Source organism: Aulonocara sp. 'chitande type north' Nkhata Bay, linkage group LG12, assembly GCF_057382095.1.
Source record: "Aulonocara sp. 'chitande type north' Nkhata Bay isolate Kocher_YH1m ecotype deep benthic linkage group LG12, A_spYH_male_GT1.1, whole genome shotgun sequence".
NCBI classification, from domain to species: domain Eukaryota; kingdom Metazoa; phylum Chordata; class Actinopteri; order Cichliformes; family Cichlidae; genus Aulonocara; species Aulonocara sp. 'chitande type north' Nkhata Bay.
In genome coordinates, this window is record NC_141355.1 from 24,496,118 (window position 1) to 24,516,689 (window position 20,572).

The window sequence follows — 20,572 nt, forward strand, 5'->3', positions numbered from 1 at the left end:
ATGCAGTCAGTAATAAAATCCTGTCGAGTTCTCAATATGGAGTTATGTCTGGGAGCAATTTTTTTCCCATCATCAAAATCCCCAAACTTTTAATGGTAAAATGTGCCTGCTCCAGTTTGCAAGATGTAATTTTAACTCTTGTATATGAAGCACTATTGAAGATAGATGAAAAAGTTAACCCACTGTTCTATAGATCTGTAATTATTGATTATGGTATTAGGTGTTTGGTACCTCACATTACAGATATTAATTGCTAACAGGTGTAGTTTTTAGCACGGCAGAAAAGTGCATAGGGACTTCTTTTTTTTGTTTTTAATTAAATATGCAGTTCAGAGTTCACCAAATGCTGACTGTGTGTCTCTGTTCATTTTCATACACAAATATTTCACAGTGCTGGAATTAAAGGGCAAAGTCAGCACTTACTCGTTATCTAAGGATTTTACAGAGTCAGGCTGACTATATTACTTATCTAGCCAATATAACACACATGAGTAATTTTAACATTATTTGTGTAAAAGAATGCACTCACATGAAGAAGTTTGACATGTTTTGTCAATTATTTATACTATATTGACATTATTCATTCATACTTGCAAACTAAAGTATATAAAGGTGCTCTTTTTGTAGAATTTAAATTGATCTCGGACATTTATCTTCATGCAGAATAACGACATCATTTCTGTGTTTAAGTGTGCACCAAATCTTAATCTGGATTTTTCTATGCTTAAGTCATTTAAGAAACCTGAAAAGCAAATCTGTGTACGCAGACATTCTGACTCAATGTCCTAAAATAAGAGGAAGCACAAAGAAAGAAAAATTATCTAAATGTAGATCATGGTGTTTATTTATAGGGTCAGCAGCACTCTGACTCTATAAATAAAACTATTTAGCTACAGCAGCAGGGTTTTCGCTCCATTCAATCTTTTATGCTTTGCCTCTCCTGTGTCTTTCCCTCAATGAAAAACAAGTTTGATGAGTCAGTTGACTCAGTGGTGACGTCCCAACTGGAAACTCATCTGTTCCCCACTTTTTTTTTGTCTTCACGCTAACACGAGACAAGTCTGCATGTCAGTAGCACTGAAGGTGTTTCCATAGTAGCTAAAGTACCACATTCTGCTGGTGAAGATGTATGTTGCCATAGTTATACTTTCCTTAACTACCATGGCAACAGTTTCAGATTGTTATTTTCTCATTGGGTGGTGAATTTTCATCCAAACTATTTGGAAATAGAAATTGTGAAAGCGGGGTATTGGTTCCCCTTCATAATGTGAGCAGTGGCTTTATATAGTATATTGTAATTAAACGTCTTTTATTTATTTGATTTATTTTAAATAAAAATGTGTATTTATGCTATAAGAATTTATTTCTGTAACTTTATGCATGCATGTGCATCCAGGTATCTCCTGTACCTTCAGTTGAAGAGAGACATCTATCATGGTCGTCTACTGTGTCCTTTTGCTGAAGCTGCATATCTGGGAGCCTGCATCATACAGGGTGAGGACTTACTCATAGTGGATGTATTAGAGATGTAGCCAATATTTCACAATTACATCCTTGGTGACATGTTGGAGTTTTAAATGAAAATCACACATATACATTTACACAATTTAATTTGTAAATTATAAGGGCTGCTATTACTGAAATGACTGAGCTGCTTGGGTTGTGGCTGTAATAAGAATAAGAATAAGGATAATATTTTCTAGCCTTTTCCAGAATGCACATTTGCAAAGTGCTTCATAATTTGAATAGAATGAACACATCAAATTAAGTTAAGAAACTGTAATTACAAATTTGAGTTACGGTGCCTGAGCTGTTGACTCTTGACAATGAAATCTGTAGTCTGTAGCCTCAAATCAAAAGTAATCAGCTGAAGTCCGAAAGCACAAGCTGTAAAATAACTACTAACAAATCACTGTTTGTGCCTGCAAATGCATTTATTTCCTTATTTAATCCATATTATTTAAATATTAAATAAATTAAATTAAATCAAAATTTGAATATAGTCCCAAATCACAACAACACTAAGATAATACCAAGAAAATAGAGAAAACCTCAACGATGATATGACCCAATATAAGCAAGGGCTTTGGCAACAGTGGGAAGGAAAAACTCCCTTTTAGCAGGAATAAACCTCAGTGAGAGTAGGCCATCTGACATTATCCGTGGGGGTGAGGTGGAGGAGATACTGTTTATTGATTGTAAATATCCAACTACCCACCAACACCACACTATCTAATGCTAGTTTGTCTATCTGATGTTTTTATCATCAGTGCTTTTTAATGTCATTTATAGAAAATCACTGACAAACACAATTTTAACATGTAAAATCAGATATATCAACTGTAGTCCACATGTTTGCAGGTTTATCATTTTCTTCATTAAGCTTGAATAAACAAGCTCATTGCAAAGAACAAACGTTTAGGAAATTTAAAAATGATGCCAACTAAAAGTAAAATACCTCTTTTAGGTTACTGAAATAACTTTATAAGTCAAAGTGATGTTTTAAGTTTGTTTAATTCAAGATTTCTATTCTGAAATACCCATGTGCTTTTTTTTTTATTTACATTTTGCTGATTTATAAATACTTGTCTTATTCAAGCATTTAAAAAGTTCAGCTAACTGTCATTACTATGTATAGTTACGCAGTCTGTTAATCTAGCGTTACAGAATTATAGTTTTAAATTTGAGCATCCTCTTGCACTGTGTTGGGTAAAATTCAACACTCAGTTAATTTAATGTGCTTAACTGTGTATTTGAACCAAACAATGATCTTACCTAATTATATCAAATGTAACTGAACTTTCATCCAACCTCTGTGTAACCACAGTCTAACCCCTGTTTGACTAAGTTTGTCCTCATTAACCGGCTGCATTTCACAGCATCACACTGTCATTATCCTACTTTTTTTTTTAAAAAGTAGATGTATGTGGACTACTGGGAAAAGGAATAGAAGAGATTTTTTTCTACAGTCAATTAAACGTAACCGTTTAATGCTGAATCACAGCGCAGAGCCACTTGCTTTAATATGGATTAAGAAAAGAATTAGCTGGGCTTTATCATATAAATGAACCCTTGTGGCTCATACACAAATCCTTGAACTGTGCTAACACCCTCTGATTGGCTCATATCCCCAGAGAAGAGAGTGTGACTGGTTCACTTATCTCAAAACAGAGCATGTCTGCAGTGTATCATTGGCTGCTCTGATTAACTACGACAGGTCTCTGTCCTACTTTGTCAGGGTGTTGATTATAGAGCTGGGGAATAGTTTGAGGATTATTGTTTAATTAAACTCCAGGCAAGTTTTTGATTAAACCTTTATAAAGATACTTAATTAAGATATCATTAAAAAAATAAATTAGTGGATTCAATGAGCACAACAATGATCTGTTATTTGAGTCAATTGCTCATAAGTATCTTATTCTGTGGAAATAAAAAAAATTAATAAGGGAAAGATCTGTCTTTGGGCCTTTGTCTTAATTTGAGCAACCAGGAAATTTGCTGATGATACAAAGCTGTTTAATATTACAGCGGGCATTTTGTACTTGGTGCTATATGAGCTTTCTATTTTTCTGTGGGGGAAAACTGGAAGTTTTTTAACCCTAACTGTTAATATGGTCGTAGCTAGAGCAATCGTGGCTCAAGAGTTGGCAGTTCGTCTTGTAATCGGAAGGTTGCTGGTTCGGACAGTCTCGGTCATTGTGTTCTTGGGCAAGACACTTCACCCGTTGCCTACTGGTGGTCAAAGGGCCCGGTGCTGCCAGTGTCCTGCAGCCTCGCCTCTGTCAGTGCGCCCCAGGGCAGCTGTGGCTACAATGTAGCTTGCCATCACCAGTGTGTGAATGGGTGAATGACTGAATGTAGTGTAAAGCGCTTTGGGGTCCTTAGGGACTGAGTAAAGCGCTATACAAATACAGGCCATTTACCATAGCCGTTAGTCCAGCCACCCGCTGCACTCATGGTGTCACAGCTATTCTAACACTTTACACACAAATACAAAACAGGCATGTGACCATGCCTAATAATAGCTTGCAGTCTATAACTGTTCTGACCCAGCCATTTGCAATCCTACAATATAAATATAGAAGCAGTTGCATGTAAATGGAATAAGTACTATAAAATTAAAGTTACAAATTATAAGCTTGCTTAATATGCAACGTTCAAGTTGAGTAAAGCTTATTTGCAAAATAAAACATCTTTCTTTATTTAATTTTGCTTTACAATGCAGTTTTTATGTTAACCTGAGCAACATGACTACTAATTGTAGCTTCATACTATATATGCAGTCAAGGTGTGTTAAATTAGTTCTTTCAATAAGTTAACAAACAATGTATACCCATTTCCTGATGTATTTGACCTATTTTCAGATAATATTTTTACTGAAATCACCCTTTCTCTTTATAGCTGAGCTTGGGGACTATGACCCAGAGGAGCACCCATCAGACTACATCAGAGACTTCAAGCTGTTCCCTAAACAATCCCTCAAACTGGAGAGGAAGATAATGGAAATTCACAAGAATGAGCTCAGGTGAAAGACTAATATATATATTTTTTGTCTCGTGGTTTTGCTGTTTGTCTGGAGAAGGCTTTTTTGGTCTATTGTGGGCTTTTTGGGGGTATTGTTATCACCTCGCCAGGCAGACAGGCAGTGTGTACAGCCAAGTTTGTGAATGTGATAACTCGATGATAAGGCAATGTAGGATTTTTGAATTAATTGAGCTTTGGCGCAGCTACTTTTTTGAAGATCTTGAGAACACAATAACAAGGTGATGAAGGAGTTGCACATTTATACCATAGGTGCATCTACTAGGAGGCTGAGGGATAGCACTAGCGGCCGCCAGTACTTTTTTTATTGTTGTACCGTTTGATGTTGGTGGCAGGTGCTATGCTCACTCCTGTGATCTGTGTTTTAAAACAGGCTGCTGAGACAACTGTCTACACAGCAGACAATAAAATGCTGCCTTTCTTTCTGGTTAGACACAGAATTGTGTGATACCCAGAGATTTAAGCTTCATTGCACTGGAGAAGGTATTCTCAGTCGAGATTTGTTTGAAAGTAAATAAAAACATCCATTAGCTTAGAGGAATGAGCATGAATTATTTATTTCATGCTCCGTTTAGACACCTTGCTTGTTACTACTACAGAATTTAAATTTTGATGAAAATCACTCATCCCTGATAAATTTGATCGTCTTGTGTTCTTTTGCATATGAACAAAAGCTAGGCATTCTGGGTACCACAACTGTATCTTTGAACCCTTATTCGCCTCTTTTCAACCATGTGATTACCTTTCCTGAAGGGAAAATGGTTCTGCAATAAAGAATAGTTTGAGTAAAGAGTCATTAAAAAAGCATGTACTCAGTAGATTGACTATGTACTCTACAGGTACAGAATAAGTTTCTACATTACATGCAGTACTGTATACATAAATCCCCTCTCCTGGGTTGTTTGTGTGTTGCTGCAGCGATTAATAATGTCGTGACCGTCACACTTAACAGTGATTATAAAACATCAAAGACAAATCCTTCATTTCCCACAGCACAGAGGCAGATGATGCCAAGTGCCCTCTGTCTGGCCCGATGGGTACGACTGACAGGATTAACAGCATGTTGATCAGTACTGAGCTGTACAGAGACTTCAGGTGATTTTTGAATGGGAAGCACTCTGTCTGCAAGCTACATTTCCACAGGCATTCTGTAATGGTTTTTATGCTTTCCTTTATCTGCACAGACAGATCCAATATATGCGTGTGCAATTTTAAAGTTGATTTATATGTCTGGAGTCTTGAAGTGAACCAGTGTACCACACTCATTTTCCTAATTTTCAGCACTTAGACTAATGAGCAAGTAAAGCATTAATGCCCCGCCCCCCCCACAACCCCTTTGCCTGGTTTGTTATGACTGTTTCCTTTTATAATAATAAGAGATAAGTGTACTCACTTTAATTGGTTAAAAATTCTGTAATACTTTTATTTAAACTGATATTGTCTAAATACTGTAGACTTAGTACGACAAGCAACCTTGTCCTTGTAAAAGAAACTAGCCTAGCAGTGGAGGGTTAGTGCTGTTCTTTCTGGAGAAAAAATAGCAATCCTTAGAATAAAAAGTCAACGCAAATTTGTTCACAACCAAACTCCCTAGATATTGACCTTTAAATCTCAAAACTCTAATAAGATAATTGCATGTATTGATTTTCTATCTGGTTGTATCCGACATTTAAGTGAAATCCAATTGAAAGTAATCCAACATAGGAACACCTTAATAACATATTCTTCAGTCTGTCAGTGTATAAAGTTGGGTCTCTCCTTTCCTCTATTTTCTATCAGGGGCCAGTGTGCTGAACTAGCAGAGCTGAACATGCTCCAAAGGGCTCACAGTCTTGAAACATATGGAGTCGACCCTCACCCATGCAAGGTAACGTAACTGGAGAATATATACAGTACACAGTAGCTTTACACATAATGGGTTACGCACTGATTTCCACACAGATGGCTTCATGTGGGTGTTATACTTTCCATGCACACAAGCATGTGCGTATCCACTTGTGTTCGTGTGATTTCGTCATCATAGGGTGTTGCGTGTTCCATAGACTGTATATAAAAGATGGATGTAGCCACCGTGTCATATGTTGATTAGTGAGCTCCCGTTCTAAAGCTTTGAGGTGAGTATTTTTGCCATCTAAAAAGCTAGTGCTGTGAAACCACACATTCATTGACTAATAATTTCAGATGTACAGCTCAACAGCCAGTGAGTATAGTTTTCCCATTTTAATAATGACCATAAGTTTTTAGAAAAGAAAGTAATATTTTATTAAGTACAAGCTTAAACTAAGGGTTGAGCTCATAAAGTCACGAGAAAAGGGTTTGCTGAGCTGACAGAGCAAGAGAGCCAAGGGCTGTTTTCCCAAAGACTTGTATACACCCAGAAGTGTTTTTGCACCAACATGAGGCGCCCCCTGCTGGCCATTAAAAACTATGCACGTTTTAAGGCAATTATGCATTGGATGAACTTTTCAGATGCAAAAGCTACATTCATCTCTTTTGCACACAGTCTATGGTTGGGCCTGTGCAATTTGTTGTGACCTTATAGACAGATGGTACATACTGTATTTTATGGACAATCACACCAGCTGTGCAGCTGGCAAAATTAACCAGCCCAGGACACAGATTAAGTAAGTGTCCAGATGAAAATATGGAGGTTTTGCAAGAAAATAATATTTTGCCGACAGCTGTCACCAATTAATAGCTCTCCACACTGGTAACCCACTGCTACTACTACTACACGAAAACACCGTTGCACACACGTGTTGCACCAACGCAAGCTAGCAATTCCGTAAACGTCTCTATTGCTCAAAAAAGAAACAGCTCCATCCAGTGGCGTGTCGCATTATAGCACCTGTCTACCTGGCCTCACATACTTGCTCCAAGCAGATTAGGAAATAATTTAAGGCCAAGAGCTTATGTGCAATTTACGCTATCACATCCAAGCCAGCTAGTTAATGTTCCCTCCTTGAAAACTAAATAAACTAGGTCCATAAAGAAGCCACTGTTCTGAGGACACAGTGACTTCACTGACTGATCAGAGACCACCATGGTTAGTCAGTGCCATTGATTTGTCTTTCAGCTTTAAATTGCTAAAACTAAACTGTACTATCAGATATGTTACACTTGCTATTCTGCTTCATTCTCCTGTTACTTGTTTCTTTGTTTCTTGTGCTATCCCAATAGATTGAACAGACTGCATCTGATAAAGAAAAACAATATTTTACAACTTGCTCATGGCTCGCTCTCATCCTTTCTGTTCATCTTCTGCCAAGCTGAAGTGTGAAATAGGGACATCCTCTTGTGAACAGACAAATCAAAGGATACAAAGCAGATTAACAAGATATTTAAATTCTGTCTAGTGGGAAGGATCCCCTTTATCTGTTCCACTCTTGTCTGGCAGGCTTTTTTTAACCCTTTACAGCCGATCGGAGCGGGCACGCTCTGTTTTGCGTAACTATTTTTAAATCCCGGTAGCTCTGCAACCAAGTAAGCTAGCGCAATAATTTTTTTTGCATATGAAACTGGAGGAGTTGTACTTACATCTTATGCCATCAGCTTGTCCTAGGTCACAGTTTCCTTCCACATATAGCTTTGCAAAAACTGCATAAAAATCACTTGCAGCAACAAAAACATGATATTCCAGAAACACGCTTCGCCGATCCATCAGCTGTTTGTAACACTTCCTACGTCCATCAGCGAGAACTATCACATGACCGCATGACCTGCCAGAAACCGGAAGTGACGTCATTTTGCGGAAATGTAGTTTTTTACGATCGGGGCCTTATGAGCTTGTGTTTTACTTGTTATGTGTTTTAAAAAGTTATGTTTGACTTTATGACTTTCTGTGTCGTTTCTGGGATGCTTAAGACTCATATTGCACTGCTGGAAATAGTTTATTTTGATGCATATGCTGTTATTTTGCAAATTTGCACTATAATATTTATTTTCGTTTTTCCTGCAGTATATAAAAATTGGTGTATTTCAAAAATAAAACTATGAAGACACTCAAAATAAATTTCCTGTGGTGGGAAACTAGTTTGTGTAACTTTTTTGTATTTACAGTTTTGAGGGATAAGCCTCTTAAATTTCTCTAACTAGAAATATATGTTAAAAAAACAAAAACGAGTTTCAATTTTTTTGTAGTTTATTGCACTTTTTTGCAATTTATGTAATTACTATGCACCTAATGCAGACATATTATTAAAGTTTGGGCTATAATGGTTGTATTGATGTATAGCAACTTGAAATGCTCCCAAAAATGGCTCCACAGCATGTAAAAATATAATATAAGCTCTGGCGAACTTGGTTCTATGGTAGGTCTTAAAGGGTTAAATTAGTTTGCTGGAAATAGCTGTTACTGTGAGTACTGTACTATCATGCACATGCAGATCTATGGAGATAAAGTAAGTAAGCACTAAGATGTGGGAAGCACACAGGGGAAAGGGAGGGATTTACACAGATATATAAAGATGAATACAAATTTAGAGATTTACTGATGATTAATGATGTGGAAGTTATTATTTTGATTTTTCCTCACTACATCAGATTTAGTCCATCAGTCGGTATTTTAACTGCCTTGTTCTTGATTAATTAAAAAGTTTAATGACAAACATGGGATTTTGTGCATCAACCAATGAGGTCATAGATAGTCCACTTGCCTTACATGCTGTGATATGTGTTTTTTTCAGGACTTTACAGGCTCTACTGCCTTTCTTGGGTTCACAGCCACAGGTTTTGTGGTCTTCCAGGGAAACAAGAGGATTCACCTCCTCAAATGGTAAAAACATCAACCTGTAAAAAGCTTCCTTTGGCTGCTCCCTTAATCACAGGTTGTCAGCACAGCAGAAGGCTCCACATATTTGATTTGTTAGATTCTTACACCAGACGCCCTTCCCTTCACAGCATTTAACGGATTACCGTCTCCAGTCTCGAACTGGGAGTCTTTTGTATGCTGGGAAAAAAGCAAACCACTACAATGTGTAGCCACAATTGTCAATCATTAAACATAAATATTAAATGTCTAATCACTAACAAAGCTAACTGCAGAAAACTCTATATTTATGCTTTATCGCTGAAGTATTGCTAAACTTATAATTTTTATTAGAAGCAAATTAAAATAATCATCTCTAACTTTTCCTTGCAGGCAGAACCGTTTGTTTATTTAAACATGACATCTATAAGATTATCTTGCTACAGAGTGTTAAAATACACTTTCCTATAGCCATGCTTTCCTTAAGCAGCAGTTGTAGTACCTCCATATTCATAGTTTTAAACAAAAGTTCATAAGAATAAGGAGAAAAATGTAGTTTATCTATCAAAAGTAATAAGAATTGATAGTGTTATTTTAAACTATGCACCATTGGTAATTAAACTGATAAAAACACACAATATTTTTTGAAATGAGCTATGTGTGTAAAAAATTTTTTAAAAAGAATATGAACGCAGCCCAACAAATGGCAGTGCAATGAACTTTGCACTTTAATTTGCAAAGTCATCGCGTTTAAAATAGTTGCAGCTTTATAGGAACTCTGCTATCTTTTGCCAATGAATGGCATCACGTTGGCAATTACCTGCAATCTGTTTGTGATACTACAGCGAATAACTGTGATAAATGGCGATAGATGGCGATTTAATGGCAAAATGACGTAGGCGCTTAGCAACCTTAGTTTTATATAGAAATATATAAAGAATACAACCAGCTGACAACCAGCTGAGTCAAGTCCTCTGTTGCTAAGAGATGCGTTGTAAGCAAGTTCTGCTCATCAGTGCAGACTTACGCAGATTGATTGCAATGTGTTGCCAATCTGTTCGGCTGCAGTTATTTGCAAATCCTACCAAACTTTCTGAGAGTGAGTGTAATCACTTCAGACTGTGATGCTGTTTGTTGGTCTTAAGGAGGTTGCCTACCTAAAGGTACTATTCTAAGTTGCTCTACTTGTACCTGGTTAACAGTTATAGGCCAACCATAGTACAAATATACATTTGCTCCTTTAATCAAAGTTTCTTTTAACCCAATATTTCTTTTAACTGGCATTTTTTCTCTATGACTTCAGCAACTGGAACTTGTGTTGCTTGGGTGGCTTCTTGTGAAGACATCTTTACAATGACACAATCAATGACAGCAGAACTTTAAATGTACTTAAAGCTTTAAGTTTAGCATTTAGCCTATATTTAACTCTCATGTGCAGATATTTCAAAGTCTTAACTCTGTGTTTGTTTGCAGGGCTGACGTTAGCAAGCTGAAGTTTGAAGGAAAAACCTTTTACGTCATTGGCATTCAGAAAGAGGTGAGCGAGGTGTCTCTAAAAGGTTAAAAATGATGACTCAAGTGAGATGTGCAGTTTCCTCCATGTCCTGGTGATGAATTGTGCATTTTTGCACCAAAGTAATCAACATCCTGCTGACTTGTTAGATATAAACTTCTAACATGTGTTCATTACTTATTACAAAGGCAAATGTTGCACAGTCAGACTGCAGAATTTAAGATCAGTTGTGTGTTAGTGACTGTTTGCCAACCCTGAGCAAAACGGACGTCCTTCATTCGCTTTCCTCCTTCTTTCCTCCTTCTCCCTCCCCTTTCCCCCTATCCTCATCTGTGTAATGGTTTTGTCAGATAAATGTGCTAAGTGACTGTACTGTTTGTTATCCTGTCCACCATCACACACACTGTATATGTGTGTCGCTGTTTCAGATCTCCTTAACAGGCAGGATTCACTGTAACAGGATGGTGGGTGTGTTACAACCTCCTAATTCACATTATGTGCTGACTGTGGCCCAAATATTAGACTCCTTCACTGCACCGCATCCCTAACAAAGATAAACTACAATATACAGTGGAGCAAAAAAGTATTTAGTCAGCCACCGATTGTGCAAGTTCCCCCACTTAAAATGATGACAGAGGTCAGTAATTTGCACCAGAGGTACACTTCAACTGTGAGAGACAGAATGTGAAAAAAAAATCCATGAATCCACATGGTAGGATTTGTAAAGAATTTATTCGTAAATCAGGGTGGAAAATAAGTATTTGGTCACCTCAAACAAGGAAAATCTCTGGCTCTCACAGACCTGTAACGTCTTCTGTAAGAAGCTTTTCTGTCCCCCACTCGTTACCTGTATGAATGGCACCTGTTTGAACTCATCATCTGTATAAAAGACACCTGTCCACAGCCTCAAACAGTCAGACTCCAAACTCCGCCATGGCCAAGACCAAAGAGCTTTCAAAGGACACCAGGAAAAGTATTGTAGACCTGAACCAGACTGGGAAGAGTGAATCTACAATAGGCAAGCAGCTTGGTGTGAAAAAATCAACTGTGGGAGCAATCATCAGAAAATGGAAGACATACAAGACCGCTGATAATCTCCCACGATCTGGGGCTCCACGCAAGATCTCATCCCGTGGGGTCAAAATGATCATGAGAACGGTGAGCAAAGATCCCAGAACCACACGGGGGGACCTGGTGAATGACCTCCAGAGAGCTGGGACCAAAGTAACAAAGGTCACCATCAGTAACACACTACAACGGCAGGGAATCAAATCCCGCAGTGCCAGACGTGTTCCGCTGCTGAAGCCAGTGCATGTCCAGGCCCGTCTGAAGTTTGCCAGAGAGCACATGGATGATACAGCAGAGGATTGGGAGAATGTCATGTGGTCAGATGAAACCAAAGTAGAACTTTTTGGTATAAACTCAACTCGTCGTGTTTGGAGGAAGAAGAATACTGAGTTGCATCCCAAGAACACCATACCTACTGTGAAGCATGGGGGTGGAAACATCATGCTATGGGGCTGTTTTTCTGCCAAGGGGACAGGACGACTGATCCGTGTTAAGGACAGAATGAATGGGGCCATGTATCGTGAGATTTTGAGCCAAAACCTCCTTCCATCAGTGAGAACTTTGAAGATGAAACGAGGCTGGGTCTTCCAACATGACAATGATCCAAAACACACCGCCCGGGCAACAAAGGAGTGGCTCCGTAAGAAGCATTTGAAAGTCCTGGAGTGGCCTAGCCAGTCTCCAGACCTCAACCCCATAGAAAATCTGTGGCGGGAGTTGAAAGTCCGTGTTGCTCGGCGACAGCCCCAAAACATCACTGCTCTCGAGAAGATCTGCATGGAGGAATGGGCCAAAATACCAGCTACTGTGTGTGCAAACCTGGTAAAGACCTATAGTAAACGTTTGACCTCTGTTATTGCCAACAAAGGTTATGTTACAAAGTATTGAGTTGTATTTTTGTTATTGACCAAATACTTATTTTCCACCCTGATTTACGAATAAATTCTTTACAAATCCTACCATGTGGATTCATGGATTTTTTTTTTTCACATTCTGTCTCTCACAGTTGAAGTGTACCTCTGGTGCAAATTACTGACCTCTGTCATCATTTTAAGTGGGGGAACTTGCACAATCGGTGGCTGACTAAATACTTTTTTGCCCCACTGTATGACATGGTGTCTCCAAACTGAAACAGAAAGCAAGTACTAACTTTCAAACAGTGGATGTCTTGCATTTGGGACACATGCTTCATCTGGTTGCTTGATGTTTATCAACCAACAGAGCTGTGGTAGATTCTGAGCAGCAGTTTCAGTGCCTCGTCTATCTGCATACTTTATTTTTTCAGGATTTACAACCGATGTGCTCTTTACCTTCAGTCTGCCTGAAGCAGCTCAAAAACACCTGCAAATCCTTGCAGCTAAAGCCATTTTGCTCTTAAATCTACCAATCAGCCAATCGATGAGTGTCAAAGCTGTTGTCTTCATTACAGAAGCTCAGTTCCGCTCTTTCATCGCTGCTTAACTTGTCAGTCTGTCTGCCTTGTCTGTCTGTTCGGCTCCTCGTGAAAGGCTGAAGATGCACTATTATCTCTGTGTTTCTGTCTCTTCTCTCTGTGTGTGTAAACATAGTCATCTCTGGTGAGTAAATACAAGTAAAAACAATCTTATCTTATCTTATCTTAAAAACAGTAGCGCAAATCGTTGTTGTATTTAAGTCCTCAATTTGACACCTTTACCCGCAGCCCTGCCCTCGCCTCACTTTATGATTGGAGGAACCTTTTATCCATGTTTTATTTCTTTTTTCATGATATTGTCATTAAGTGTTGTTTGTCTGGTGTGTTATATAAAAGTTCTCTCTGCTCTCATTTCATATGATCGCAGTTCTTCTGTGGCTTCCGTCCCCGTCTTGTTCACCATGTAATCAAATTCACCCTCTGACTTCCAGTGAACTATAGATTAACATGCAATGTTTCGCTGCTTAATCTATAACTCTATCCATGCCTCATTCATCTCATTCAATTTTTTCATAACCGTTTCATCCTTTTGATTGTGTGGGTGTGTGTGTACTTTATTTATGTGAGGATTTGTGTGTTGATGCTTGTTTCCTGAATTTTCCACCATGTGGCAGGTCACTCCTCACTCTTCCCTCTCCTCTGATTACCCAAACCTACCTGTCCCACTTTGAGCTGATTGCAGGTTATATAGATGAAACACTTTTATGAGATCAAAGTCACAAATTCTTGGTCAGCTTCTTTTTGGCTGACTCAACAGTTAACTCCTAACACACAAGCATGGCTTACCCTGTGCATGGACCTCAGTTTCATAATCAGCTGTGATATGTAAAGAACAAAAAAGACTTACTTCAGTTTTCAAGGTTAGCTCAACTACTGTACATCAAATCCCATTTGATTCAATTTGTTTGGATGAGCAGTTCTAGAAAAACCTTTTTTCCCCAAACAAGCGTGTTTTTGAACAACCCATCTGCCACTCGATCAGGTGTCACAACGCACCGGTGAACGCACAGCAACGACCGCATAGGTTCTGCTGATGTAGGACGCCGCCCTGCTGTGCGTTCATGCATGTCTGAAAAGCATGTTGCAGAGAAGTGGTTGCAGCTGTAAAAGGCTGTATTTGAACCACGATTGTGATCTTTTAATAAACCTAATTGGTCCTTTACTGTAGGCACACAGAGTAAATAGCATCATCTTTATTGTAGTTAAATACATTTCTGACATCTGAGTTGATTTTTACGTTTTAGAATGTACAATTTCGGTCTCTTCCCCTCAGTGGATGATTTTTTTCAATTAACTCTTTTTTTTCCCCAAAAAAAATCCAAGTCAACGCTTTTGCACGTCAGCCAAAGTGGGACCAAAGGCAGATTAACACGCAGTCCTGGCGCCTTCACACACCTGTGAACACACACATGGCAACTGAAGCACATGTGTGTAAATCACACCTGCATACCTAATATAACTGATATGTGACAGTTTGGGGGCTGCGCAATATAGCTGATGAAGTGGGCACAGACTGGACCCTTTCACTGCTGTCAACTTAACAGTGAAGTGTTTTTTATTTTAACAGACACTTATAGCGGTATAATATCATATTCTGTTACAGTATCTCATTCTCATGTTATTGATTTCATTGCTTCGTCTCTGCCTCTATCCTCTTTGCTGAACAGTATTGATCTGGCGTCCCACGTTCCCAGACTTGCAGAGCCAGAGACTAGATGTTTCCGGGAATAAATCTCTCCTCTTAGTCCATAAAAACCCATGTTCTGCCTTTTAATGCTGAGCACTGTGACCGAATGACTTTATCTTGCCAAGCTTACAGCTTAGGGTCTGTGGGTCAGCATTTTGCACAGCTCCCTCACATTACGTTCAGCTCTTTTCTTGTCCTTATTCACAGTTTTTTCTTTTCCAGTAAGCTCATTTCTCATCCTCACTGTCACTCTTTCTGTCTTTGTCCTTTTCTGTGTAGAAGAAGCTGGTGTTGACATTTCACACCTCGACCCCTGCAGCGTGTAAGCACTTATGGAAGTGCGGGGTGGAGAACCAGGCCTTTTACAAGTACGTCTGCACACACACAAACACGCACACAAATTCATTTTTATTTTTATTGAGTTCTTCCTGTAACTGCTGAGACTGTGCAGGATCAGCTTACACCAAAACCCCGAATCCAGTAGGAACGTTTTGAGCTCTTATATCGAGCCAAGATTTTGCTTCACTTCAAAACCGACTTAATTTTAGCACATTATCTCCTTAATTTACTCCCAGTACTGCAAGGACATGTCGTCGTCCTTCACTGGGGAGCAGCTGATTGCTCCAAGGCCATTGATCTCATCTGCAAAGACTATTGACCCCACTGGCACGGAGGGAAGGGAAACAAGGTTCATGACAAGACAAGATGCTAACATTTATGTTCATTAATGTAATCGAGAATCAAATATAGTGGGCAAGCACAACAGATCTGCTCCTTTTTGTCAATCCCAGTTCAGTGAGAATATGAGGAGAGCAGACTGATGAATATAAAACAACCGAGATGGAAAAACACAAGAGGATGTCACATCTGCAATGTAAAATTTGCACAAAATAACAACCCAGGATCTTCAAGAGATCCTGAACCGTTCATCTTTTCCTATCAGCTTCACACTTATTCATCATTCCTCAACCAAGATGGCTATTCTTCATTTAAGGTTGTTCCTGAGCTTGATATTAGCAGTTGGATCTTTTGCTCATGTCTGAGAAGATGAGCCGTGTGAAAAGAAAAGGAAGAGGCACCAAACAGCAAAGTGCGTGTGGGCGTGGAGGGGGATAAGAAGGCTCAGCGGCTCTGAACAGCTGGTCTCATTTGATGGAGAGAGGTCAGGCTGGAGGAGATGAGATTTTCCAAAGGTTTGACGCAAGAACTGGAGGCTGCTTTGTGACGGATTTCTCTACGGTGGCCTTCCTCCTCCACACTGTCAGTCAATCTGAAGGTCTCCCGCTCTCTCTTAACTGCAGGCATTCTTCACTTTTCACATGCTTTTCTCTCTGCCTTGCTTTATTTTATCAAGAGGCACCATACATGCAGACAATCTTACAAAAGGAAGACATCGTTATGAATTTGTAAAATAGCCCTTGCCCCATACAACCCTGAATACTGACTTCCTAATGACAGCAGCTCATGTGTCTCTAAAAGGCGGACTGAGATGGAGTGGATGTCAGCTCGGATGTCAGACAAGCATCAGAGCCGCTAAATCAAATCAGAGTGAATTGAGTTTGTGAACGGCAGCCAAGCAGAGCTTTTCCAGCATATGGTGTCTCGTGCACGAAGGAGAGCAGACATGTGTGTGTCTGTGCTCTAGCTCCTTCTCTGCTGCACTGGAGTCTGGTTTCACATGATAAATTATATAGAATGAAACATGAAGGTTTGACCTCCAGCCATGAGCTTTTAAAAAGACACACCGTGCTGTAAGCTTGTTGAGAGGCTACTCTGTGTTCTGCGAGAAAAAAAATTAGTGAAACATTATTGTGATGAGAGTTTGAGCCTTTAAAAATCTGTTATTCTGCTACGACATGTGTTAGTCAGGGTTCAGTGTGCAAGGCTGCTGTACACGTAATGTGTCTCTTTTTGTTTCTTCCTTTCTTTGTCTGACAGGTGTGCAAAGTCAAGTCAGATAAAAACAGTTTCCAGCAGTAATATCTTCTTCAAAGGCAGCAGGTTCAGATACAGGTGAGGTGTATTATATGATTAAAGAAATCATAAGGAATATGTGCAAAGAGAATTGGGAACAACAGAGATGAGGGGGGTATGGTACATTTCAAGCACTGAAATGTAAAGAGTTAATTTTGTGTAAAAGTGTACAGAGTGTTTCGGTCCTGCACATTGTCACCTTACTCTTTACTAACAGCAGCATCATCTTACCCCATGCATTTGTTGCCAAAGTGACAAAAATGGATGGAAAATTAGATCATCAAGACACCAAATAACCAAGATGGGAGTTCTCGTCATTGCACATCAGCACCTACATCCTGGTTTCTATGATTTACTGACTCTAATATCACCGGAAAGCTTCTATATACTCTGTTATTGAAGCTAAGTGAGCCCTGATTCTCCTCTCAGACAAAGCTCTTTACCAGGCTTACACTTCAGCCTGCCCCATTTCATCAGCTTGCTGAAGCATTTTGGCTTAAGGGCTCAGCGATGAGTAATAGCATATGGTGGAATTTGTTCTGAAAAATGGGAATTGGTCATTTGTGCAAAACAGGACTGAGATTTGTATCCCATAAATGAAGGCAGTTTATGCAAAGCCGAGCAGATCGGGTCTTCACATAATGTGTGTTGATCCAGCTGATTCCAGTATTTCCACCAGTGCTGATGCCACTGTCGCTTGAGATATGAAGTGCGTATGTTTTATATCACCCCCTAATTTATGACTTAAACATCAGTCTAAACAACAATAGATTAATGGGTAAGATGAAGAAGCCTGCTGGCTTTAAACAGTGCAGTTACAGTCTGACTAATGAAGCTGCCGACTGATGGCAGGAAACTGTCTGCTCAACAGGAACAACACTGAATGTAAGCCGAGTGGCATCAAATCTGATTTTCTCCTTTTCTTTTATGACATGAAGCAATCGGTGTAACTCAGACATACTGTCCGTGAAATTATAGTAGCACATTAAAAAACAAAAAATGCTCATGGGAAACTCTGCATTCATATGAAAAACTGCAAAGACCCTTGCTGCATTAATAGAAATTAAGAGTATAAGTAGCAGCCAAGTGCTGCTATTCAAATGCACTTCATTAACTGAATGATTACTTCAAGTAAAACTCATTCGAGACATTCTCAGGAGGGGACATCCCAGAAAATTCACCCCAAGGTCAGGTCGTGCAGTGCTCAGAGAAACTCAGACTCTATAGAACTCAGTTAGCATGTTAAATGCTAAAGTTCGCAACAGTACATTTAGATAACAACTGAACAAGTGTGGCTAGGTGGATTCTTAGGAGAAAGTCTCTTCTTTCTAACAACAAGGCAGCACAGCTTAGGTGTTCAAAATTATATCTGTCCAAAAAATAAGACTTTTGGAACAATGTGCTTTGGACAGTCAAAGTCAAAGTGGACCGAATTCCAGCACAAACTGTGATGCATGGTAGTATACTCATATGGAAACGATATATATAAATCTTATAAAGTTTGTATCTGTCTTGTGTGAAACTTGTATGAAAAGCATACAAGAGTGAAAACAGATATAAGATCCCTTGAAAAATTCTAGAAATTAAACTTGTATGTTTTGGATACTTAATAAAACAATATATGAAAGTAATGAGAAAGTGGCCACTTTCATGAGTAAATCATATAAGCCTTATATGATTCACTATATGAAGTAGGCCACATCTTATGCAAGTGTTTTATAAGTTTTTACTATTTCTTTTCCATATGGGTAGGGTTGATGATATGGGCTTAATTTGTAGCCACAGGACCTCTACATTTGCAGCCGTTGAGCCGACCATAAACTCCTTTGCACACTAAAGATTTCTAGATTCAAATGTGAGGCTGTCTATCAAACAACTTGGATCAATATGACAATGATCCCAAGCAACTGCAACAGACTGTTTGAAAAAGGAATGATTCGAGGCGTTGCAATGGTCCAGTCAAAGTCTGGACCTCAAACCGACTGCAATGCTGTGATGGGACCTTAAGAGAGCTGCGCATAAACAAATACCTGTGATGTGAGAGACTTATAGAACAGACATATAGAAAATTATTACTTCATATTATTGTTGCAAAAGGTGGTTCTACAAGATACTGCTTATTTTTTCAGATGATAGCATAGAGTGAACTTATTCATATTACTGTCACAAAGGGCCTCGGGAGGTTTGTATAGTTCTACAAATATGCATGTAAATGAAAAGGAGTACATTTTTTACAGACCTGCCTATAGGGAGACTAATGACCTGCCATCGTAACATTTTATTTTCAATTACAGTATTTTTATAAACACAAACCAACCTTTAACTTATGTGTTTTTCTGTGTTAGTGGCAGAGTAGCCAAGGAAGTGATAGAAGCCAGCTCCAAAATTCAGAGAGAGCCACCAGAAGTGCGCAGGTAAGGACATCTGAGAAATTACCTGAAGTCACACTATTTCATATAAAACATAAAATAAGGACAATTTCATCTATTGTTCTGCAGATATGAATACCAGAGTGCACATGGTGGTGTTATGTAAGGGTGTTAAAAAATGTATGACGTTCATGTTTTTCAGAGCTCAGTTTGGTCAGAGTCGAAGTTTTAACTCTCTGAGCCATAAAAATCTCATCATGAACATGGAACCTTTGGTACCTGCACTGCCCTCCACCAACGAATACGAAGAGACGGCCGTAGACAGTGGTAGGAGAATACTGCTTACTACAGACCCAAATACACACAACAGACATGCACTCATGCCCCTCTAAGAGACATTTGTGAAGTCACATGGGATCTTCCTTGTGTAGGAAGAAATCCATGCACAAAACTCAGAGAGAGAGAGCTTTAATTGAGCAGCTGATGCTCCCATCTCGCCATCAATCCTGTCTCCCTGGTGACCAATTGCGACATACTAAAAATACCCTCTCATGATCCCCCCTAAGGATCCCACTATAATTCTGACTGTCAGTTTTTCCATGTGTCTGCACCTTTGTGTGTTTTTGCAGACTAAGATTCCATTTTTCCTACTCAGACATAAAAGGCTGATGGGGTGTAGATGTCACCCTGCCGGGCAGGCTGCGCATACACAGAAGTTTTTAAATGAAAACTGATACCATAGATGCATCTACAAATAATCTTAGTAACCTCCACCTCAAGGTCAGAGGTCAAGTTTTCTTAAAATCTTATGAATGCGATAACTCGAGAAGAAAGTGACCTAGGATTTTCAAATGGATAAAATAGGTGCATCGGCTAAATATCTAGGATGAGTTTGAATCGCGGTGACCTTGACCTAAAGGTCAAAGGTCAGAGTTCAAGTTTTTGAAAATCTCCTTTGATCTCAATCTCATTTCTCACAGCATTTTCTTTGTGTACTTCACACATTACAATAACCTGTTTTCATGTTTTCAAACCACGGATAGTGCCTGAGTCCTGTCTTCACTTAGCTGCTGTTGATTAGAGGATTAAAACTCTTGGTCAAAACACTGTTGTGGATGAAGAACGATTTGATGCTCATTTTACCCTCAGTTAAAATTATATCCATCCAGCCAGGCACGTCTCTTCCATCGCCTCAGAGCTTCTCCTCTCCTTCAGTCAG

General features: G+C 39.1%; 1 protein-coding gene across 3 annotated transcripts in view; it reads left to right on the forward strand.

The window, feature by feature from the left end:
- The window catches only part of frmd3 (FERM domain containing 3), a 62,775-nt gene that overhangs the window by 28,311 nt on the left and 13,892 nt on the right, over positions 1-20,572 (forward strand). For 2 of the 3 annotated variants that reach the window (XM_086314569.1, XM_086314570.1), the window contains exons 5-13: positions 1,397-1,494; positions 4,402-4,525; positions 6,322-6,409; positions 9,228-9,316; positions 10,763-10,826; positions 15,290-15,378; positions 16,949-17,023; positions 19,330-19,398; positions 19,556-19,680. In XM_086314569.1, the coding sequence (XP_086170695.1) occupies positions 1,397-1,494; positions 4,402-4,525; positions 6,322-6,409; positions 9,228-9,316; positions 10,763-10,826; positions 15,290-15,378; positions 16,949-17,023; positions 19,330-19,398; positions 19,556-19,680 (821 nt within the window). Of the gene's footprint in view, positions 1-1,396; positions 1,495-4,401; positions 4,526-6,321; positions 6,410-9,227; positions 9,317-10,762; positions 10,827-11,152; positions 11,267-15,289; positions 15,379-16,948; positions 17,024-19,329; positions 19,399-19,555; positions 19,681-20,572 lie in introns of all 3 variants that reach the window. The other variant, XM_086314571.1, reaches the window with a different exon arrangement.